Source organism: Nilaparvata lugens, chromosome 9, assembly GCF_014356525.2.
Source record: "Nilaparvata lugens isolate BPH chromosome 9, ASM1435652v1, whole genome shotgun sequence".
In the NCBI taxonomy this organism is placed as follows: Eukaryota; Metazoa; Arthropoda; class Insecta; order Hemiptera; family Delphacidae; genus Nilaparvata; species Nilaparvata lugens.
In genome coordinates this window covers 44,650,337-44,676,051 of record NC_052512.1, presented here as the reverse complement: position 1 = coordinate 44,676,051, position 25,715 = coordinate 44,650,337, and the positions used below count along the sequence as shown (strand labels likewise).

The following is a 25,715-nucleotide window of genomic DNA, read 5'->3' as shown; positions in this document are numbered from 1 at the left end:
AGGTTGGCATTAAGTTGAGTTGACTTTGTTAGGTTGGCACCAAGTTGAAAAGCAGTGGCCGTAGTCGAGTGGATCAGATGCTGGCTTCATGATTCAGAGGCCCGGGTTCAAATCCCGGCCCGGGCAAGATATTTATCACGGGCCACTCCCGTGTTTCGGATGGACACGTCAAGCCGTCGGTCCCGGCTGCCTAAAAAGCAGTCGTTAGGTCATGTCAGAGGCCCTGAAATTGATCAGTTGCGACCTGAAAACTCTGACACCAGACCTGAGCCAGCCAGGTCACTCGATGATATTATTATTATTATTACCAAGTTGAAGATTGAAATGCATTTATCGCGGAAAAATTGATTGGGCACTGCTACCTCAATCAGAGATAGACGTCAGGCTCGCTTCGCTCGCCATATCCGTTTAGCCAGACGTTTAGTCTGGACCCCCGACTGGATCGTCCTAACATATGATAAAAATGCTCAAATGAAAAATGCAGGCGAGCGAAGCTAGCCTGCTGATCTCATTCTTGGACGATCCACTCGGGGGTCCAGGGGGCGGAGCCCCCTAGCTAGACAGATATGGCGTGCGAAGCAAGCCTGACGGCTAGTAAGAATATAATTTAAAGTGGAATTAAATAGAGAATGCATTTATTCAAATGCTAATTGATATATAATTATTATTTAACGAAAATCCTAAATAAATGCTGTAAATCACCCCGAAGACTTCTGCTACTGCAGACATTGACAACAGGGTTAACAGCTAGATGGAAATTCGATGAGAACTACTATCCAAAAATTTAGTTGCCAGCCCGGGAATCGAACCCGGTACCTCCCAATTGCTAGTCAGGAATGCTTACCCTTACACCAATGGCTAAGTATAAAATGAGCGCTGCTATCCAGAGATTGTCAGTTTGGTGTAAGGGTAAGCATTCCTGACTAGCAATTGGGAGGTACCGGGTTCGATTCCCGGGCTGGCAACTAATTTTTGGATAGTAGTTCTCATCGAATTTCCATCTAGCTGTTAACCCTGTTGTCAATGTCTGCAGTAGCAGAAGTCTTCGGGGTGATTTCAGCATTTATTTAGGATTTTCGTTAAATAATAATTATAATTTAAAGTTATTACTTACCTCGTGTAACAGCCGTTTCACACTCGGGGGGGTGTCAGCTGTTTCGCCCTCATACAGTCTTGCTATCACCATTGCCAACTGCAAATCTTCCAGTTTATTCAAGCACACCTGCAAACCAATTAGTAACCATTTCAGTAATCGTTCAATTAATCAGTCATAATGGTTGAGTTCAAAGCCACTGATCGGTGAGTGAACGATGAGATCGGTGAGTAAAAGTGGCTCTGAACGAAGCACTGTTTTGTCGTTGAACGATTCATAGACTCATATATGCAGCGCTAGATTATTTGGAATTGAAATCGGACATTAAGGGGACAGCCTGGAAGATTATTACACACTAAAGATCTTGTAGATTTTTGTGATCTATAATATTACAAATCTATATATATAAAAGCGAAATGGCACTCACTCACTCACTCGCATAACTAAAAATCTACCGGACCAAAAACGTTCAAATTTGGTAGGTATGTTCAGTTGGCCCTTTAGAGGCGCACTAAGAAATCTTTTGGCAATATTTTAACTCTAAGGGTTGTTTTTAAGGGTTTAAAGTTCGTCTTTTAGCATGTATATTCTTCTTCTCCCAATCTCTTAATTATAATTGAAATTTCCATATCATATGTTACTATAGAACTATAATCTAGATAAGTACCTCTTCGAAACAGTTGTTAACTGGCAACTAAATTAATAATTTTGTCAGGTTGGCATTAAGTTGAGTTGACTTTGTTAGGTTGGCACCAAGTTGAAGATTTACATGCATTTATCGCGGAAAAATTGATTGGGCACTGCTACTTCAATCCTGGGAATATTATATTACTAGCCGTCAGGCTCGCTTCGCTCGCCATATCCGTTTACCCAGACGTTTGTTTAGTCTGGCCCCCAACTGGATTGTCCTAACATATGATAAAAATGCTCAAATGAAAAATGCAGGCGAGCGAAGCGAGCCTGCTGATTTCACTCTTGGTCGATCCAGTCGGGGGTCCAGGGGGCGGAGCCCCCTGGCTAGACGGATGTGGCGAGCGAAGCGAGCCTGACGGCTAGTATTATATAATATCTCGCGCTAAAATACCTCAATGAAACCTTTAATTTCATGTAAGAGCTAGCATTGGGAAGGCATAGGTATTGTGCGTTTATACCTCTCCAAAATCTTTGGTCTAACTGATAAGAAAAAAAATACTTCATATCCGGTTCGTTCACTGATCAGTTAATCGTACTTTTCCACCGATGGAAAAGAACGTAAATTGAGTAGCTGAACGTAAACAGACATGGCTGAATACGAGTTTGTTTACAATAATAATGGACTCCATTATAATGTATTTGGGAGCAGAGAAATGCATGATTACATAAATTCAATAACATTTAAAATATTTTACAAAGCATTTAAAACTACTCCAATCACGTGATGGTTTTCCATTTTAATTGATTACAATGAAACAGGTCAAGTTCTAGTTTTGTTTACAAAATATGATCAACAGGGGAAACATCTGTCAGTCATGACTCATGAGCAACCGTTCAGCCACAGAATACACACAAAATGGAAGGTATCAATCTAACCAAGATCTGAATGCACCAAGACCACGACACATGACTGCATCATCTTGTTAGAAATTAAAACTACTGCTGTATTACAATGCTACACTTTCTTTCAAGATGGCGAATTATGGCGTCAAGATACTAGCCGACTTTCCATTCTGTGGTTCATCTGTGATCACTAATCTGTGATCAAATTTTTTACTGAACGTAAAAAACCCGATGGAATTGATCAGTGGCTTTGAACTCAACCAATCATAACATCTATATATATAAAAGCGAAATGGCACTCACTCACTGACTGACTCACTCACTCACTCACTCACTCACTCGCATAACTAGAAATCTACCGGACCAAAAACGTTCAAATTTGGTAGGTATGTTCAGTTGGCCCTTTAGAGGCGCACTAAGAAATCTTTTGGCAATATTTTAACTCTAAGGGTTGTTTTTAAGGGTTTAAAGTTCGTCTTTTAGCATGTATATTCTTCTTCTCCCAATCTCTTAATTATAATTGAAATTTCCATATCATATGTTACTATAGAACTATAATCTAGAGAGAGTACCTCTTCGAAACAGTTGTAACTGGCAACTAAATTAATAATTTTGTCAGGTTGGCATTAAGTTGAGTTGATTTGTTAGGTTGGCACTAAGTTGAAGATTTAAATGCATTTATCGCGGAAAAATTGATTGGGCACTGCTACTTCAATCCTGGGAATATTATATTACTAGCCGTCAGGCTCGCTTCGCTCGCCATATCCGTTCAGCCAGACGTTTAGTCTGGACCCCGACTGGATTGTCCTAACATATGATAAAAATGCTCAAATGGAAAATGCAGGCGAGCGAAGCGAGCCTGCTGATCTAATTCTTGGACGATCCAGTCAGGGGTCCAGGGGGCGGAGCCTCCTGGCTAGACGGATATGGCGAGCGAAGCGAGCCTGACGGCTAGTTACTCAGATAATAAACTTGCACTGAAAGTGTACAAGTAGGCCTACTATAGTGAGGTCCACGTTATAATGGCAGTATTTGATTAACTTTGATGTTGAATGGAAAAGACTAAGAAATTGTCAAAAAACCACAGATTTATTGATACTTAGAAAGACCAGTTTCGGTTATTACACCATTGTCAATCTCTGATAAACTGAGTTTATCAGAGGTTGACAATGGTGTAACAACCGAAACTTGTCTTTCTAAGTATCAATAAATCTGTGGTTTTTTGACAATTTCTTAGGGCCGGTTTCCGAGCTCGGGATCTATAAGTTCTCGACTTACAGAGTCCAGGACTAAAATAAGCTCTCGGGTCTAAATTGACTTCCTGAGTCACGATTTTATCTTCTAAACTCCGGGGTCTATCAAGTTCTCGACTTATTTGAGAGTCCAGGACTTTAATGCAGTAAACGTGAGGGAAATTCACAATATTTTGCTGTTGTATTGTTGGCATTATAGCAAAACGGAAACAGCTGATTGCAGCGGGACAATTCAAATGAGAATGCTCTCCAAACTATATCGTAAAAATACGTGTCGATTTCTTTGTAGGCCTATTCAAAGCAAAACCTTTGAAAGGTGAATGAATAAACATTTAATTTTACATTGATATGCTATTATTTATCATTGATCCTAACCAGTGATTTTGGAATAAAAATTTCATTAGGCTATTGAGTTTGAAAACGTATTTATTTTGAAAAAAACTGGAGTAATAATTTATTATTGTGATTATTATTATTAATATGTTGAATATGACATTGATTAATAACATCCAGATTGGAATATAAATTCCAAGGCAATCCTTGTATTATTTTGTAACATTTTTAGGTTATGTCACAGTCGTAAAATGAGGTTAGCTTTTTACGCATATTTCTGATACAATTATATTCCAAAATGAACTTGCAAACTATAAATTATGAATTTAGATGGACTAATCCAAATAATTTAGGTATTCCATGACATCTACTTGGCAATTTTATCTACTCCAAAACAATATAACTGAATTGTGTTTGCTCATTACGTCTAGAACTTGAAATTAAACCTTACCCCAGTATAGGGTTTAAAATCACGCTGTTTTAAGTCCTGGACTTGACGATTTTTCATAAATCCTTGACTCGGAAAGAGGCGAGAATCTAATTCAAGTCCTGGACTTATAAGCCTTCACTCAGAAAGCGAAATTATAAACTCCAGGGTCTAACATGATCTCTAAACTCCAGAGTCTATTTAAGTCCTCAACTACGTTAACGCTCTGACTCGGAAAGCCAATTTTCTGAATCGAGTTTAAAGCCAGTTAAAGTCTAGAACTTAGCTAAATGCCGAGCTCGGAATCCGGCCCATAGTCTTTTTCATTCAATATGAATAATTACCACAATATCAACTTCTCAACTACACAAAAAGCTTATATTAAAAGATGAAATTATATGGTTTTGAAGGCAAGGTTCTCAAGTGGTTCGTATCATACTTTGATGAGAGTCATCAGCGGGTGGAAATACAGTCTCACTCTTTCGTGTATCAGTCGGAATGGTTACAGGCGAGGAGTGGGGTCCCTCAGGGATCAGTCCTTGGTCCTTTGCTTTTCCTTCTATATATTAACGACTTGCCACCACACCTTGAGCCAGCACACTGTGTTTTATACGCTGATGATATAAGTATTTTATTGAAAAGTAACAGTCAGCATGATATGGAATCTGAAAGTAGAAGAGCTCTTCAGAAACTAGAAGAATGGCTGGCCTCAAATATGTTGGTACTAAATTACAATAAGACTATGCAGATTCCATTCAGGACGGCTCGGGAAGCAGTATTGGATACGAGAGATGGAAACATAGGTTCAGCAAACGAGGCAAAGGCACTTGGAGTAGTGCTGGACTCTGAACTCTCCTGGCGACCTCATTTAGACCAGCTAAAAAGCAAACTAAACTCAGCAGTATTTGTTCTTAGAACCGTGAAGAAATTGCTGGATGCAGGAACGCTTAGAAGTGTATATTTTGCTGTGTTCCATTCTCTTCTTTCATACGGTGTTATATTTTGGGGCAATTCAACAGATGCAATACATATATTTAGGATTCAAATGTGGGCAGTTAGAGTGATGGTGGGTGAATCTATTAGAGCAAGTTGTAGAGATTATTTCAAAGAGTTAAAGATTCTCCCACTACCAGGTGTATATATTTTAGAGGCTCTTTGTTTTATTGATAGGAATAAAGATAGGTTCAATACAGGAGAGTTGTTCCACTCATACAATACCAGATATAGACAAAACCTCAGAGACGACATTCATCGAACTGGTATGTATGAGAGGGGGGTAAAGAGTGCAGGAATTCGGCTTTATAATTCATTGCCAACACGCATAAAAGCTCTTACAGGTGAAAAGTTCAGAATTAAGTTGAGGGAGGAGTTGTTGCAGGTTTGTCCTTATTCCAGTGAGGAATTTTTTTTGCATTATAGAATGCAAAGATTGACGACTTAGATTATAATTGACAAATCCTTATACCCCTTTCATAGGTGGTCAGTGGGATGAAAAAAATGAAATGAAATGAAATTTCTTAATTTTATCTTTCTTTATGATAAATGTGAAGGTTGTCTATTTTTTTCTCTATGAAATAATGTATAATAGAATGTGTTTTGGATGTTGTGTTAGGTTAGGTACGGTACCTCGATAGCATCGCGTATGGCGTTGGCAAGGAGGAAAAACGCGGCCGCATGTGTGAACCTCTGCTTGCCGAGAAGCGCGAATGCATTCTTGAGAGCCGCCTTGCGCCATCTCTCCTGAGTGAAGTCATTGCTGAAGAATGACGTCATACGCTCGTCACGCTTCGACCTGAACAGACCCCACACTAGGGATTTCTTCTTCATCGCCAGGTAGAAAATGGCCGCGTCGAGAGGGTCTTCGTTGGCCTGGTACGCTGCTTTGGCTACCTGAAACATCAAATAGAATACAATTTATTGACTTGACAAAGAATAATATAATAATAATAATAATATATTTATTACCATTTGGTTTACAATAAACATTGGTCATCGTCACAAGTATACAAAATAATACAAAATAATTAACAATACAAAAGTCTACACAGCTAAAACACAATTACATCTAAAATTTACTTATTAAACAAGATTACAAACTAAGTTTACACAGCCTAAACATACACAATAGTAACATATTTACATAGACTGTGAAATTTTATAAAATTCAGGTACCTTGTAAAGTCCACCTCTTATTAGGCCTTTCCTAACTCTATCTTTCCATAATCATTCCATAATTAATTCTTTTCTTTTTTATTAAAAGTCTGATCATAATGTTTTTTTAATAGGACCACCTTCATAGTTTATTTCTTACCTATTCCATCTACTCTCTATTGTATTGTATTATGGTGTTTAATATTTCGAATACTTTCATGATAAGTTTCATTCCACATGGATGCAAATAACATATTTTCTTTCCTCCAGTATTGCTAATGTGATCTAGTATAATGTTGATAGCTTAATATTTACTATATTATTTTCTTCGATATTTGTTTTTTTAATAGGACCACCTTCATAGTTTATTTCTTACCTATTCCATCTACTCTCTATTGTATTGTATTATGGTGTTTAATATTTCGAATACTTTCATGATAAGTTCATTCCACATGGATGCAAATACATCTTTTCTTTCCTCCAGTATTGCTAATGTGATCTAGTATAATGTTGATAGCTTAATATATACTATATTATTTTCTTCGATATTGTAATGACCAATACTAGTGCAGAACTGTTAAATAATTATTATTTATCTCATAAGTTTGATTTAATGTTATTGTTAATTTTTGTAAATGTTACCATAAGCAACAGCCTAGTAACAATTATCAATAGTTATTTGTGCAACTAGTGCGCAAAGTGTCAGTTTGCTGCACCGAAAGAAACGTTTACGCCCGAGCCGTAGCGAGGGCGGAATGGTTTCTTGAGTGCAGCAGAGGAACTTTGCGCACGTATTTCACATTAAGTTTTTTCCTACAGTTACCATTGAATTGAAAAGTGGGTAATTATGGGTAAAATTGCCTGAAATCCATCATATGTTTTTCTGTGTAATTTTATTATTGATAAAAACTTAATCCTAAAATCCTAAAGTCCTCGTTGTCGTTGGTTATAATATATAATGAATAATAATTAGCGCGTTGTGCTTGGTTGCACCTCTGCTCACTATAGCAGCCACAGCAGTCACTGTTACCAACTTCATTTTGATTTTGCTGCACTGTTGCTCCATATAACCTACTAAGTATTTTGCGTTGCCATGTTGCAAATCTGGAGTGCAGAAAAATTTTTCCCGCACTAGAGCGGAAAAGTGATTCTTTGCGTTCTGTAATCAGTGCAGCAATGGCTACTTTTCAACGTAACTGTAGGAAATAAATATATCTATCTATCTATCTATCTATCTATCTATCTATCTATCTATCTTTATATTGGGTGGCATCTAGGTCTCTTACCAATGACGGAAGGGCATTATAAAATCTGAGAGATTGGGCCCTGAAACTTCTCAATGATGCGCTGGAAGAGCACCATTCGACACCTATATTACTTGCCCCTCTTGTATTGTATGTATGCCTATCAGAGTTCAGGCTAAATTTAGCCAGGTTCTTTTTGACATAACACAGACATTCCAGGACATACATAGAAGGAAGAGTCAGAATTTTATTCTCAATAAACCATAGAGAAAATATAGCATAAGAAGATTGATTGATTGAGTACTTTATTTATGTAGATTACAATATATACTGGCTTATACACTTATAGACAACTAGCCGTCAGGCTCGCTTCGCTCGCCATATCCATCTAGCAAGGGGGCTCCGCCCCCTGGACCCCCGACTGGATCGTCCAAGAATGAGATCAGCAGGCTCGCTCCGCTCGCCTGCATTTTTTCATTTTTATCATATGTTAGGACGATCCAGTCGGGGGTCCAGACTAAACGGATATGGCGAGCGAAGCGAGCCTGACGGCTAGTAATATAATATTCCCAGGAATAGCTCTGATTGAAGTAGCAGTGCCCAATCAATTTTTCCGCGATAAATGAATTTCAATCTTCAACTTGGTGCTAATCTAACAAAGTCAACTCAACTTAATGCCGACCTGACAAAATTATTAATTTAGTTACCAGTTAACTTCTGTTTTGAAGAGGTACTCTCTCTAGATTATAGTTCTATATTAACATATGGTATGGCCTTTTTCAATTATAAGTGAGCAATAAGAAGAATATACATGCTAAAAGACGAACTTCAAACCCTTAAAAACCACCCTTAGAGTTAAAATATTGCCAAAGATTTCTTAGTGCGCCTCTAAAGGGCCAACTGAACATACCTACCAAATTTGAACGTTTTTGGTCCGGTAGATTTTTAGTTCTGCGAGTGAGTGAGTGCCATTTCGCTTTTATATAGTATATAGATAGCTTACAATACAGCAAAATTATAGATGAATTTACAAAATATAAATTAAGAAATAATTATTGAGCTGTATATGATATGAAAAAAAAGCAATTGTAATAACTATAGATAAAACGATAATATTGTTATGCATCTACATAAATTGGGCGGAGCTTTGGCACATATCAATGTCCATTCTTCGGAAAGAATATTCGAAGTATCCTTCCCACTAACTCTCTACCGAAGATATGCCATCTAAAGCTGGGGTTTCGTTTGTGCGTAAATGCCGTTGTCGACCACGACAGGGAGAGAATATCAGATTGGGTAGATTTCAATTTGTCTACATAACCTAAAAGATTATGTTCAATTATGTTTTAATGGGGGAGGTTGAGTTTATACTTTTTTTGACCGAAGCGAAGCTGAGGTCTTAGTTTCGACTCGATCGGCTTTTGTCTGTTTGTTTGTTTGTACCGCAGTTACAGTCGCAGTTATTGTCCGATTTGGATGAAATTTGGTATGTAAGTTCTTTGAAACAGGCGCAGAAACGTAGTGTAACGATTTTTGAAGACGACCGTCCGGTTTTAATCTAAAATGTGCTGTATTGAATGAATGGTATCGTTGGAATGCTATCGATAGAGGACAAGAGTTGTCAGCGGTGAACCTTGAAACGTCTGAGCCGCTCCAAATCATACTGTATTTATTAATTGAAGAAAGCTTCTCTCTTGATTGCACCATTTCTTCCCTTTTAAACACGATATTTCCCTGTTTCATAGATGAATAGTTTCTAGACCTACCGAACCGGCCGGAGACATCACAGCTTAGTTAGTTAGCTCTTGTTTTCGTTTTAGTATGAGATCGGAAACCTACTTGTGAGCATAAACATTCTGCATAGGCATAACAAGCCGCCATAACATTGAATTCACTATTCATGAAAAACATTATTAGCAACCTCCTGTCATTGTCACCAACAAACCCATCTTATTTTAAATAATTTTCCGTCTCACTATCGTCTATGAGACGATTCATCGTCTACATTGCCTACGGCATATTCCATTTTTCTGTATACTGTACTTTCTTAATGGCCCTTCTCATTAGTTTGAAAGTTGTAGGCTATTCATGAGCGACGTCTACTGTTTGCAGAACTACTAGTTAATTATAAGCAGTAAGACAAGAAGAACGATGAACAGGTAGAGAAGAAGTAGAGAGAGGAGGATGTGGCTGAGCCATGCCTGATTTATTTTATAGAATGAAAATGTTTGTACTTTTTAAAATAAAAAAACTCTATTTCACACTGAAAAGTATTGTGCTGACTATAACCTTAGTGTATGGTTTTCCCATTAGGGAGCTTTGGACTATATACGGCGGCGTGGGACTACCCTTGGGTCTCACCACCATTCAAAGCCATACGCTAATAATAATAATAATGAGAAATATAAATAAATAATTTTTATTATTGCCGTGTAACAAATTTACAATAGTTATGGACCTTGACAGAAATTTTAGTTTAGCAGTAGCAAACATAGTCAATCTAGGTAACATGAAGGGTAAATATGAAGTTTGAATAATTATAAATTGAATAAAATTATTCTAAATAAACTGTATTGAAATTATCATCTTGAAGGAAAAAGTTGCTCCTTAAGCGACGCGTACATCTATATCTATATATATAAAAGCGAAATGGCACTCACTCACTCACTCACTCACTCACTCACTCACTCACTCACACTCGCATAACTGAAAATCTACCGGACCAAAAACGTTCAAATTTGGTAGTATGTTCAGTTGGCCCTTTAGAGGCGCACTAAGAAATCTTTTGGCAATATTTTAACTCTAAGGGTTTTTTTTTAAGGGTTTAAAGTTCGTCTTTTAGCATATATTCTTCTTCTCCCAATCTCTTAATTATAATTGAAATTTCCATATCATATGTTACTATAGAACTATAATCTAGATAGAGTACCTCTTCGAAACAGTTGTTAACTGGCAACTATTAATAATTTTGTCAGTTGGCATTAAGTTGAGTTGACTTTGTTAGGTTGGCACCAAGTTGAAGATTTAATGCATTTATCGCGGAAAATTGATTGGGCACTGCTACTTCTAATCCTGGGAATATATTTCTAGCCGTCAGGCTCGCTTCGCTCGCCATATCCGTTTAGCCAGACGTTTAGTCTGGACCCCCGACTGGATTGTCCTAACATATGATAAAAATGCTCAAATGAAAAATGCAGGCGAGCGAAGCGAGCCTGCTGATCTCATTCTTGGACGATCCAGTCGGGGGTCCAGGGGGCGGAGCCCCCTGGCTAGACGGATATGGCGAGCGAAGCGAGCCTGACGGCTAGTAAGTTATAAAGGCGAGCGTAGTGAGCCCGTTTCCCTTCTTTATTAAGGCTGTGCAAAGGCTAGAAATAAACTTTCTACTGGTGATATTTTTCAAAGTTTTTTGATTTGTATATCATCAAGCTACCAAAATGAAAATGTTTTCTCAGGAAAACATTTTCCGATCATTACTTTTTGAGAAATGAGGGCCTAAAGTTAAAATTTTTGGGACAGAACATTTCAAATTAGGTAAGAGATAAATCCATGAGATTTAGAGGATAGATTCTTCATGTTATTGTTGATCTAGTAAAACAAAAGTTTTTTTGAAAATATCAATTTTCAAGATAGTTAGTTATTCAATTTACCAAAAATAACTTTTAGTTGAGTTATTTTTGGTAAATTGAATAACTTTTTCAAAAATCGATATTTTCAGAAAATACTAGCAGATACTAGCAGATCATTCATCCTATAAATCTCATGGATTCATATCGTACCGAATTTGAAATGTTCTGTCCCAAAATTTTAAACTTTAGGCGCTCATATCTCAAAAAGTAATGATCAGAAAAAATGTTTTCCTGAGAAAACTTTTTCATTTTGATAGCTTGATGATATACAAATCGAAAAACTTTGAAAAATATCACCAGTAGAAAGTTTATTTTTAGCCTTTGCACAGCATTAATTGTGAGTGAAGCCTTGAAAATCAGAGCAGTAAGAAAGACATTTCTTTCACATAATCTATCTATCTTCTATATATATAATATATATATATATATATATATAATATATATATATATATATATATATATATATATATATATACGAAATGGCACTCACTCATGACTGACTGACTGACTGACTCACTCACTCACTCACTCACTCGCAGAACTAAAAATCTACCGGACCAAAAACGTTCAAATTTGGTAGGTATGTTCAGTTGGCCCTTTAGAGGCGCACTAAGAACGGATTTTGAAAATTTTCGAAAGATACGCCCATAATCTGCGTTTTTCCAGCGTTTTCTCAGCTTTATCGAGAACAAAATGAACAGAATTTGTTCAAATTTAGTACAGAAGCTCAGCTAGGGTGTAATAATGTTGTGTTCGAAGGAATTTGCAATAACGTCAAAGATACGCCCAAAATTAATGTTTTTCCAGCGTTGTCTCAGATTTATCGATAAAATGCTCAAATGAAAAATGCAGGCGAGCGAAACTAACCCGCTAATCTCATTCTTGGACGATCCAGTCGGGAGTCCAGGGGACGGATATGGCGAGCGAAGCGAGCCTGACGGCTAGTTGTATATATTATGATATAATATTTAGCTTACCTTCTCGATACAAGTCCTGAGCAGTGTGAAATTCCTCAGCCACCATCCGACCCCCAGCTCCTTGAGCTGAGACCACTTGGGATTTCCCTTAGAGTAGGACGGAATGAGGGCCAATAGCTCCTCCTCGCTCTCACTGTGGAACGCCCACACGAGGTTGTTGCTGCTGATGCCCTGCTTTTGAAATTTGGCCCGTTGCACGATCGGCAGACAACGCAGCAGATAGCTGTAGTGTTTCATAGCCAACAGGAACCTGAGTCCACAGTCGTCTAGTGAATCTGTAAATCAAATTTAAATCAAATCAAATTCAAATCAAATCAAATTCATATAAATAATTCACAAATACATGGAAAACAAAATTCAGTTTCATAAATTAGAAATTCACTAACAAAATTACAAACGCTTTCATTAAAAATCTGGTGTGGCGCACTCACACAACTTTCCTTGCCGTTATGAAAATTGATCACCTGACGCTAGTGTTCCCGCGCATCACAAGTCTACTACCGTATTCAAAGATTTGAGCCAGCTGGTGACAGGGCAATAACGCTGGAGACACACATGAGGTCTGCTATCTCTTCATAGTAAATGATTTAATAGAATCAACAATAATTTGCAATTGAATAATCACATTTTCTCGAATTTAAAGCTTATTTTCAATTTTAGGTGAAAATGTTACTGAACATTAATTGTAGAGATTTTCATGCTCAATCTACTCCACTTGATTTTTTTTGTTTCAATTGTATCTGAAGCCTGATAATTGGGAATCTATCTGCATTGATGGGGCGGAGCTCCTGAAATTTTTACAGATATGGGACTTGTGGCAGTTGATAGAACTTATCGATGACTATTTTGGGTATGAATTTGATCAAAATCGTTGGAGCCGTTTCCGAGAAAATCACGAAAAACCCTGTTTTTGACAACATTTTCGCCATTTTAGCCGCCATCTTGAATTGCATTTGATCTAAATTCGTGTCGGATCCTTATAGTGAAAGGATCTTAAGTTCCAAATTTCAAGTCATTCCGTTAATTGGGAGATGAGATATCGTGTACATAGACGCACATACACTCATACACACACACACACACACACACACACACACACATACAGACCAATACCCAAAAACCAGTTTTTTTGGACTCAGGGGACCTTGAAACGTATAGAAATTTAGAAATTGGGGTATCTTAATTTTTTTCGGAAAGCAATACTTTCCTTACCTATGGTAATAGGGCAAGGAAAGTAAAAAATTAAATAATAATTGACCGAGCGAAGTGAAGTGTAAGTGCCGGTTTTCAAGCTTGGGATCTATAAGTTCTGGACTTACAGAGTCCACGACTAAAATAAGCTCTCAGGTCTAAATCAACTTTCTGAGTCACGGGTTTTTATGTTCTAAACTCCGGGGTCTATTAAGTTCTCGACTTATTTGAGTCCAGGACTTTAACGCAGTAAACATGAGGGAAATTCTCAATATTTTGCTGTTGTATTGTTGGCATTAGGCCTATAGCAAAACAGCTGATTGCAGCGGGATAATTCAAATGCTCTCCAAACTGTGTTGTGACAATTATTTTGTGAAAATACGTTTCGATTTCTTTGTATTGTGTAGATCTATAAATTCAAAGCTAAACCTAACCTTTTGAAATATGAATAAAAAAATAAACATTTCATTTTACGTTATGCTATTATTGATCATTAATCCTCCTTAGAGTTGGAAAACGTATTTGTTTTGAAAAAAAAACTGAAATAATAATTTATTATTGTTATATTATTATTATTAATAAGTTAAATAATATTTACATTGGGAGAAGTGATGATGGCCATTCCAAGGTAATCCTTGTATTATTTTCCTTGAACATTTCTAGATTATGTCATACCATAGAGAAACAATAGCATGAGTAGATATCCCATGGTATAGGGCGTTTATGTCGCAACTTTTACTGTTATCTCAAGCTGATAGTCCACGTAGTTCTTTCCCGTGAAGCTTTATGACGCTGGTAGTCTCTCATATTGTGCCGTTCATACAATCTTACCCGGTCAGAACAGTAAAAATCGACAATAATCGACAGTAATCGGCTTGAGATAACAGTAAAAGTTGCGACATAAACACCCTATACCATGGGATATCTACTTACGCTATTTTTTCTCTATGGTCATACAGTCGTAAAATAAGTTTATTTTTCTACGCATAATATGAAGAACTTTATTCCAAAACAAACTTTCAAACTATAAATTATGAATTTAGATGGAATAATTCAAATAATATTTGGGTATTCCATGACATTTATTTGGCTATTCATCTACTCCAAAACAATAACTGAATTGTGTTTGCTCGGTTAAGTCTAGAACTTAAATTTAAAACCTACCCCAGTAGAGGGTTTAAAATCACGCTGTTTCAAGTTCTGGAATTAACGATTTTTGATAAATCCATGACTCGGAAAGAGGCGAGAATCTAATTCAAATCCTGGACTTATAAGCCCTTCACTCAGAAAGCGAAATTATAAACTCCAGGGTCTAACATGATCTCTAAACTCCAGGGTCTATTTCAGTCCTCGATACGTTAACGCTCTGACTCGGAAAGCCAATTTTCTGACTCCAGAGTTTAAAGCCGGTTAAAGTCTAGAACTTAGCTAAATCCCGAGCTCGGAATCCGGCCCTTAGATTCAAGTTGACGGTTTTGCATTTCTCTTTATGTTTATATGTTTATATTTATGTTTTTATGTTCCGCATTTACAGCGAAACGCAGCAATAGATTTTCATGAAATTTGACAGGTATATTTCTTTTTGAATTTCGCGTCGACGTATAAATACGGTTTTTTTGAAATTTTGCATTTCAAGGATAATACAAAAGGATTCGTAACAGGAAATATGCGGGAAAGATGCGCGCCCATCAGTATCTATATTCTCACATTTGAAAAACAAATTTAATAGGTGATTGAAAATGAAATAATAAATGATTAAATTGATCAGTTGCGACCTGAAAACTCTGACACCAGACCTGAGCCAGCCAGGTCACTCGATATTATTATTATATTAATGATTAAATGATCTGAATAATGCCAAAGAAATTATAATATTCTTGATTGAAAAAAAAAATAATTTTAAAATAGTTGAGAAATATTTTTATCAGATGGAAAGATTATCACGGAACTGGATAAATCATCATCGGGATACAAATTCAAACGTGAACTGAGTTAATTAACATAAGTGAGTTTTTGATCTTGGAGATAACAAATAACAGTTTTTAGGAGTAAATTATTAATCAACTAGAACTGGGGCCTATTTCACAAAGGTACAAGTATTGTTACCAACCATGGTTACGAACAAGTACTTGTAGGTACAAGTTTACAAGTACTCACGTTTCACAAAAATTTATGATCTACAAGTTTACAAGTCTACAATTTTACAAGTCTACAAGTACTTCAATAGTAAACATAACCTATTTTCATGATGATTTCCTTTTTTCATCCTTTATAAAGGTTACTTGTACTTTTCAATAATTACTTTGAAAATATTTGAAAGCAATTTAATGTTTTTTGTACAGTCTATTTCATTTATTGCTGAATTTGTAACCTACACACTATATGTACTCTGTATATATATAGTGGATGTACTATATATAATGTATACTATATATACTGTGTATATATACTATAGTACACATAACCTATGAGGTAACACATAATAACTATTTTGGAAATTATTAAATTTGATTTCCAGATGCATATATTTCCAAAATAATCAATTTTAGAGGGATATAGGGCATTTTTGATTATTAGAAATATTTATTGAATATTTAAAATCATTTTAATGATCACTTGTAAATCCTTTACATAGCTTTCCACCTCGGTAGAAATTTCATAGTTACGAACAAGTAATTTGACAAAAATTGTTGGCTACAATGAAAATCTTTGTGAAACACTTGTTCGTAACAAGCAAATCAATTGTAAACTTGTAGAAATTCATTGTAACTACAAGTTTACAATTCTGCTTTTGTGAAACGCTAGTAATCAGCTGTTCTCCAAAACCATGGTTGGCAACAAGACTTGTAACCTACTTGTACCTTTCTGAAACGGGCCCCTGGTGACATCAGATACTTGTGGATGAGAAAACTGCGTAAGGTCTACTGTTCACAGAACTACTAGTACTAGCTAGTTTGTAATTAGTAATTAGTTTGTAGTGACCTGAAGAGGCAGCCTGGTTGTTGGGTGTTCCAGTGATGTTCTCCTTTGCAATGGCAGATTTAGCGGCGTCGATTGCGAATCGCTCGGCGAAATCTGTGTTACACGTGGAGACTGTATCGGCCAATGCCAGCAAATGCATCTGGTCGAGGCTCGAGAGGCCTGGCAAATGTGTGTGGGTCAACAGACGCGATAAAAGGCGACCCTGCAAAATGAATCAATATTTACAGATGGCAATTACTGAGATATTGCAATTAAATCAAATCCTAAAGAATTGTTGATTATTATTGAACGAAAATCCCAATAAAATGTTGTAAATCACCCCGAAGGATTCTGCTACTGCAAATATTGACAACAGGGTAAACAGCTAGATGGAAATTCAATGAGCGCTACTTTACAAAAATTATTTGTCAGCCCGGGAGACGAACCCAGTACCTCCTAATTGCTGGTCAGGAATGTTTACCCTTACACCAAACTGACAATCTCTGGATAGCAGCGCTCATTTTATACTTGGTTCGATTCCCGGGCTGACAAATAATTTTTGAATAGTAGTGCCATAGAAAAACAATAGCATAAGTAGATATCCCATGGTATAGGGCGTTTATGTTGCAACTATTACTGTTATCTCAATCTAGTTCTTCCCCGTGAAGCTTTATGACGCTGGTAGTCTCTCATATTGTGCCGTTCATACACTCTTGCCGGTCAAAACAGTAGAAATCTACAATAATCGACAGTAATCGGCTTGAGATAACAGTAAAACTTGCGACATAAACGCCCTATACCATGGGATATCTACTTATGCTATTGTTTCTCTATGGTACTACTATTAAAAATTATTTGTCAGCCCGGGAATCGAACCAAGTATAAAATGAGCGCTGCTATCCAGAGATTGTCAGTTTGGTGTAATGGTAAGCATTCCTGACCGGCAATTAGGAGGTACAGGGTTCGATTCCCGGGCTGACAAATAATTTTTGAATAGTAGCGCTCATTGAATTTCCATCTAGCTGTTTACCCTGTTGTCAATATTTGCAGTAGCAGAGAAAGTCTTCGGGGTGATTTACAGCATTAGATTTGGATTTTCGTTTAACAATAATTATTTATATTTATTGTAAACATTAATTTTTAGCATATTCAACATTGGGTTGTCTTCTTCATACTTCAACTTATATTCTCTTCAACTATAATTGCCGTTTCCACAAAAGCCGGTTAAATTTTAACTATTATTAATTTCACGAGAACCAATTTGAGAAGCTGTCTTTACAAAATAGTCTTCTCAGATTGGTTCTCGTAGAGTTGATCGCAGTTAAAATTTAACCGGCTTTTGTGCAACTGGCACTAAGTAGACAAAACTGATTTGATACAAAACGTATTTAATACGGAACTCAGTACTTGATAAACAACTCATTTGATTATAATATTATACATCTCATTTGATACAGAACTCAACGTATTTGATACGGAAGTCAGTATTTGATACAAAACTCATTTGAAACAACCCAGCTTATTTGATACAAAACTTAAATCATTTGATACGGAACTTAGTATTTGATACACAACTCATTTGATAATAATTAATAATATTATACATCTCATTTGACACAGAACTCATTCGACCGAACTCATGCAACCGGACCTAGGTACAATTTCGAAAATTTTCCCACTACAGTTGCAGCAGCTTTAGTGTTGATTGTGAAATCTTCAGTTTTGCAACAATAGACCAATTCACAAAGAAACTTGGAGGGATTGTTTTGAACACAATTTTTGACTTTGCAGCTTTCAAGATATCCGATGGTAAAGGACAGTTATGTTGCAAATTTCTTCTCCGATTACTGTCGACTACTGTCTATATTAGTGTGTTGTGGGAGTGTAAGAGTGTAAGAAGGGCACAGTATGAGAGACTACCAGCGTCACATAGCTTCACCAAAAACAACTACTAGGACTATCGGCTTCAGTTAACACTCACATTTGCAACATAGACACCCTATACACTGTCTATTATTAGTGTGTTGTTGGGAGTGTAAGAGTGTAAGAAGGGCACAGTATGAGAGACTACCAGCGTCACATAGCTTCACCAAAAACAACTACTAGGACTATCGGCTTCAGTTAACACTCACATTTGCAACATAGACAACCTATACACTGTCTATTATTAGTGTGTTGTGGGAGTGTAAGAGTGTAAGAAGGGCACAGTATGAGAGACTACCAGCGTCACAAAGCTTCACCAAAAACAACTACTAGGACTATCGGCTTCAGTTAACACTCACATTTGCAACATAGACACCTATACACTGTCTATTATTAGGTGTTGTTGGGAGTGTAAGAGTGTAAGAAGGGCACAGTATGAGAGACTACCAGCGTCACATAGCTTCACCAAAAACAACTACTAGGACTATCGGCTTCAGTTAACACTCACATTTGCAACATAGACACCCTATACACTGTCTATTATTAGTGTGTTGTTGGGAGTGTAAGAGTGTAAGAAGGGCACAGTATGAGAGACTACCAGCGTCACATAGCTTCACCAAAAACAACTACTAGGACTATCGGCTTCAGTTAACACTCACATTTGCAACATAGACACCCTATACATTGTCTATTATTAGTGTGTGTTGGGAGTGTAAGAGTGTAAGAAGGGCACAGTATGAGAGACTACCAGCGTCACATAGCTTCAGCAAATGCATCTGGTCGAGGCTCGAGAGGCCTGGCAAATGTGTGTGGGTCAACAGACGCGATAAAAGGCGACCCTGCAAAATGAATCAATATTTACAGATGGCAATTACTGAGATATTGCAATTAAATCAAATCCTAAAGAATTGTTGATTATTATTGAACGAAAATCCCAATAAAATGTTGTAAATCACCCCGAAGGATTCTGCTACTGCAAATATTGACAACAGGGTAAACAGCTAGATGGAAATTCAATGAGCGCTACTTTACAAAACTTATTTGTCAGCCCGGGAGACGAACCCAGTACCTCCTAATTGCTGGTCAGGAATGTTTACCCTTACACCAAACTGACAATCTCTGGATAGCAGCGCTCATTTTATACTTGATTCGATTCCCGGGCTGACAAATAATTTTTGAATAGTAGTTCCATAGAGAAACAATAGCATAAGTAGATATGCCATGGTATAGGGCGTTTATGTCGCAACTATTACTGTTATCTCAATCTAGTTCTTCCCCGTGAAGCTTTATGACGCTGGTAGTCTCTCATATTGTGCCGTTCATACACTCTTGCCCAGTCAAAACAGTAGAAATCTACAATAATCGACAGTAATCGGCTTGAGATAACAGTAAAACTTGCGACATAAACGCCCTATACCATGGGATATCTACTTATGCTATTGTTTCTCTATGACACTACTATTCAAAAATTATTTGTCAGCCCGGGAATCGAACCAAGTATAAAATGAGCGCTGCTATCCAGAGATTGTCAGTTTGGTGTAAGGGTAGCATTCCTGACGGCAATTAGGAGGTACAGGGTTCGATTCCCGGGCTGACAAATAATTTTTGAATAGTAGCGCTCATTGAATTTCCATCTAGCTGTTTACCCTGTTGTCAATATTTGCAGTAGCAGAAGTCTTTGGGGTGATTTACAGCATTTAATTTGGATTTTCGTTTAACAATAATTATTTATATTTATTGTAAACATTAATTTTAGCATATTCAACATTGGGTTGTCTTCTTCATACTTCAACTTATATTCTCTTCAACTATAATTGCCGTTTCCACAAAAGCCGGTTAAATTTTAACTATTATTAATTTCACGAGAAGCTGTCTTTACAAAATAGTCTTCTCAGATTGGTTCTCGTAGAGTTGATCGCAGTTAAAATTTAACCGGCATTTATGCAACCGGACCTAGGTACAATTTCGCAAATTTTCCCATTTTCCCACTACAGTTGCAGCAGCTTTAGTGTTGAGTGTGAAATCTTCAGTTTTGCAACAATAGACCAATTCACAAAGAAACTTGGAGGGATTGTTTTGAACACAAATTTTGACTTTGCTGCTTTCAAGATATCCGATGGTAAAAGACAGTTATGTTGCAAATTTCTTCTCCGATTACTGTCGACTACTGTCTATTATTAGTGTGTTGTTTGGAGTGTAAGAGTGTAAGAAGGGCACAGTATGAGAGACTACCAGCGTCACATAGCTTCACCAAAAACAACTACTAGGACTATCGGCTTCAGTTAACACTCACATTTGCAACATAGACACCCTATACACTGTCTATTATTAGTGTGTTGTTGGGAGTGTAAGAGTGTAAGAAGGGCACAGTATGAGAGACTACCAGCGTCACATAGCTTCACCAAAAACAACTACTAGGACTATCGGCTTCAGTTAACACTCACATTTGCAACATAGACACCCTATACACTGTCTATTATTAGTGTGTGTGGGAGTGTAAGAGTGTAAGAAGGGCACAGTATGAGAGACTACCAGCGTCACATAGCTTCACCAAAAACAACTACTAGGACTATCGGCTTCAGTTAACACTCACATTTGCAACATAGACACCCTATACACTGTCTATTATTAGTGTGTTGTTGGGAGTGTAAGAGTGTAAGAAGGGCACAGTATGAGAGACTACCAGCGTCACATAGCTTCACCAAAAACAACTACTAGGACTATCGGCTTCAGTTAACACTCACATTTGCAACATAACGGTCCAACACCATGGCATATCACCATAAATGATACAGTATAACTCACATTATGATACAGTATCACCACAATATATGATACAGTATCATCTCAACTTGATACACAACACCATAATTTGATACAAAACTTGCAAACTTTGGATGAATTCTACAAACCATGGCATATCTTCTTATGCTATCTTTTCTCTATGATTCGACTAACCTGTCTGGGCCCAAAGTGAGACAATGTTGCCTGTTTCTCTCCGCTGGCCGATTGTCTGCGATCTCTCTTCATTGGGGAATCAGATTCGTCGTCATTATCCAACAGATCGTCCAAAGACTCATCTCCAAATCCAGCTGTGCCGTCAAACAGGTCGTTGTAGTCCTGAAAATCGAACGAAACAGTCGATTATTAATTGAACAGTCGATACTTCGAGTAAAATCGATATTTTCTAAGATCGATATATTCTACAATCGATAACTTTACAATCGATATTTTCTACGATCGATATATTCTACAATCGATAACTTTACAATCGATATTTTCTACGATCGATATATTCTACAATCGATAACTTTACAATCGATATTTTCTACGATCGATATTTCCTACAATTGATACTTTTGAATCTAGTGTTATTTATACTAGTAGTCTGTGAACAGTAGACCTCACGCAGTTTTCTCATCCACAAGAGTATCTGGTGTCACCTGTTCACCGGCTTCTCCAGACATCTGTGTAATGCATGCAATGAGAAATTCACTTGTCAACTGATTGATAATGAATAATATTCTATACTAGCCGTCAGGCTCGCTTCGCTCGCCATAACCGTCTAGCCAGGGGGCTCCGCCCCCTGGACCCCCAACTGGATCGTCCAGGAATGAGATCAGCAGGCTCGCTTCGCTCGCCTGCATTTTTCATTTGAGCATTTTTATCATATGTTAGGACGATCCAGTCGGGGGTCCAGACTAAACGTCTGGCTAAACGGATATGGCGAGCGAAGCGAGCCTGACGGCTAGTAATATAATATTCCCAGGATTGAAGTAGCAGTGCCCAATCAATTTTTCCGCGATAAATGCATTTAAATCTTCAACTTGGTGCCAACCTAACAAAGTCAACTCAACTTAATGCCAACCTGACAAAATTATTAATTTAGTTGCCAGTTAACAACTGTTTCGAAGAGGTACTCTATCTAGATTATAGTTCTATAGTAACATAATGATATGGAAATTTCAATTATAATTAAGAGATTGGGAGAAGAAGAATATACATGCTAAAAGACGAACTTTAAACCCTTAAAAACAACCCTTAGAGTTGAAATAATGTCAAAAGATTTCTTAGTGCGCCTCTAAAGGGCCAACTGAACATACCTACCAAATTTGAACGTTTTTGGTCCGGTAGATTTTTAGTTCTGCGAGTGAGTGAGTGAGTGAGTGAGTGAGTCAGTCAGTCAGTCAGTGAGTGAGTGCCATTTCGCTTTTATATATATAGATTATATGATTAATCCTATCTTCAGAGTAGATGATAATTGATTTGTTAATAATTGAATTAAAATGAATAAATAAATAAAATATAATACTAGCCTTGTGATCATCGCTGCCCTGTACTTTAGTGAGTGACTCCTTATCAGCTGCTAGTAAAGTCCATAGAGGTAGAGGAGGTATGGAGGTTATCTCAGCGTAATCCAAGGTCAACTCTTCAGGAATAGCAGTTGTTGAACCTCTCTGCTCCAGCGGGCTTGTTGTACCTATAAATCAACCAATCAATTAATCCATAATATTATAAATCAATTAAACCATCAATCTATACTAGTTGACCGAGCGAAGTGAGGTCTAAGATTTAAGTCGACGGTTTGGCATTTCTCTTAATGTTTAAATGATTAAATGTTTATATGTTGCGCATTTACGGCGAAACGCGGTAATAGATTTTCATGAAATTTGACAGGTATGTTCCTTTTTTAATTTCGCGTCGACGTATATACAAGGTTTTTGGAAATTTTGCATTTCAAGGATAATATAAAAAGAAAAAGCAGCCTCCTTCAGACGCCAATATTAGAGTAAAAATCTGGTGTGGCGCACTCACACAACTTTTCTTGCCGTTATGAAAATTGATCACCTGACACTAGTGTTCCCGCGCATCTCAAGTCTACTATTCAAAGATTTGAGCCAGCTGGTGACAGGGCGATAACGCTGGAGACACACGAGGTCTGCTATCTCTTCAAAGTGACTCATTTAATAGAATCAACAGTTGCCAACAGTTTGCAATATTGGATAATCACATTTTCTCGAATTTCAAGCTTATTTTTAATTTTAGGTGAAAATGTTACTGAACATTAATTGTAGAGATTCTCATGCTCAATCTTTTCCACTCGAAAATTTTTGTTTAAATTGTATCTGAAGCCTGATAATTGAGAATCTAAAATCAAACTTTGCATGGATGGGGCGGAGCTCCTAAAATTTTTACAGATATGGGACTTGTGGCAGTTGATAGAGCTTATCGATGACTATTATGGGTATAACTTTAATCAAAATCGTTGGAGCCGTTTTCGAGAGAATCGCAAAAAACCCTGTTTTTGACAACATTTTCGCCATTTTAGCCGTCATCTTGAATCACATTTGATCGAAATTGTTCGTGTCGGATACTTATATCGTAAGGATCTTAAGTTCCAAATTTCAAGTCATTCCGTTAATTGGGAGATGAGATATCGTGTACACAGACGCACATACACTCATACATACACACACACACACACACACACACACACACACACACACACACACACACACACACACACACCAATACCCAAAAACCACTTTTTTGGACTCAGGAGACCTTGAAATGTATAGAAATTTAGAAATTGGGGCACCTTAATTTTTTTCGGAAAGCAATACTTTCCTTACCTATGGTAATAGGGCAAGGAAAGTAAGAATCAGACTATAGAATTATTAATCATAAATCAGCTAAAAAGTGATTATACAGATGTGTGGAGAAGCCAGTCTATTGCTGTCTTTCCATAAGGTCTATAGTTTCAATCAGGTACTTGTGGATGAGAATACTGCGTGAGATCTACTGTTCACAATACTACTAGTAAATAATTTATCAATTTAAAATGTCTAGAAAAAATCCTAAATAAACATAGAGCTTTTTGTTCTATCGTACCGTGACGTGTCGTCCCGGAATGTGAGTGTGAGCGCTGTTATCAGGTCTGGCTGCAACTGTCTACAACGTTGATGGAAAGATACATTTTCAAGATGTTCGTTGTTTTTGAACGGGTAGTATTATAGTCAACTGTCTACTAACGTTGATGGAAAGATACATTTTCAAGATGTTCTATGTTTTTGAACGGGTAGTATTATAGTCCACTAGACTGCTGATTTATGATGCATAATTCTATAGTCTGATTTTAATTCTAATATTGACGTATGAAGGAGGCTCCTTTTTCCTTTTATATTATCCTTGAAATGCAAAGTTTCCAAAAACCTTGTATATACGTCGACGCGCAATTAAAAAAGGAACATACCTGTCAAATTTCATGAAAATCTATTACCGCGTTTCGCCGTAAATGCGCAACATATAAACATTTAGGCAACATATGTAGCCTTTTTTATAGGCTACTTCGTACTGTTTGCTTTATGAACTCACAGCTAGCGCACAAGTTTAACTTTGCTGGCTGTGCCAAATCATTCATGTTTTGTAACTATTATGTAATTTTGGCGAAAATAAACATTCTATTCTATTCTATTTAATCATTCAAACATTAAAACATTAAGAGAAATGCCAAACGTCGACTTCGCCTCACTTCGCTCGGTCAATTACCTATAATATAAATCAATTAAACCATCAATCTATAATATTATAAGCATCAGAATTTGAAAATCTACTTTGTGAGAATAATTAAGAACTGAAAATTTTGTGAAGTGGACAACTACAAGACTTGACCTATTTCGGACTGTGTGTAACCTTATCTAAATTTGGGAGAGGAATAGCACAAGGTTACCTCATTTTTTCTCTTCCTACCATTTTGTAATGTACTTATTGTATGAATCAATAAAGAATGGATAAAAAAATAAAGGAAAGAGCTGGCTTATACACTTGGGGGATAGGAAATTCACAAATGACGCATCATCACGTCTCAACTACTCAACTGATTAGCTTTAAATTATGCATATAGATTTTTAGTTAACCGAGGATGGTTATAGGCCTCTTTTCAATTCTTCAGTTTTCAGTTTGTCAATTTTTTGATTAGACCCTTGTGAAGCACGGG

The 25,715-nt window shown here is 36.9% G+C and overlaps 1 protein-coding gene across 1 annotated transcript in view; it reads right to left on the bottom strand.

Annotated features, from left to right (window-relative positions):
• Nucleotides 1-25,715, bottom strand: part of LOC111063758 (dmX-like protein 2) — a 478,861-nt gene that overhangs the window by 266,590 nt on the left and 186,556 nt on the right. Inside the window, exons 36-41 of the mRNA XM_039435348.1 lie at nt 23,035-23,198; nt 21,677-21,838; nt 16,817-17,018; nt 12,644-12,918; nt 6,269-6,532; nt 1,115-1,222 (exon numbers count right to left, since the gene is read on the bottom strand). Coding sequence (XP_039291282.1) covers nt 1,115-1,222; nt 6,269-6,532; nt 12,644-12,918; nt 16,817-17,018; nt 21,677-21,838; nt 23,035-23,198 — 1,175 coding nt within the window. The remainder of the gene's footprint in view (nt 1-1,114; nt 1,223-6,268; nt 6,533-12,643; nt 12,919-16,816; nt 17,019-21,676; nt 21,839-23,034; nt 23,199-25,715) is intronic.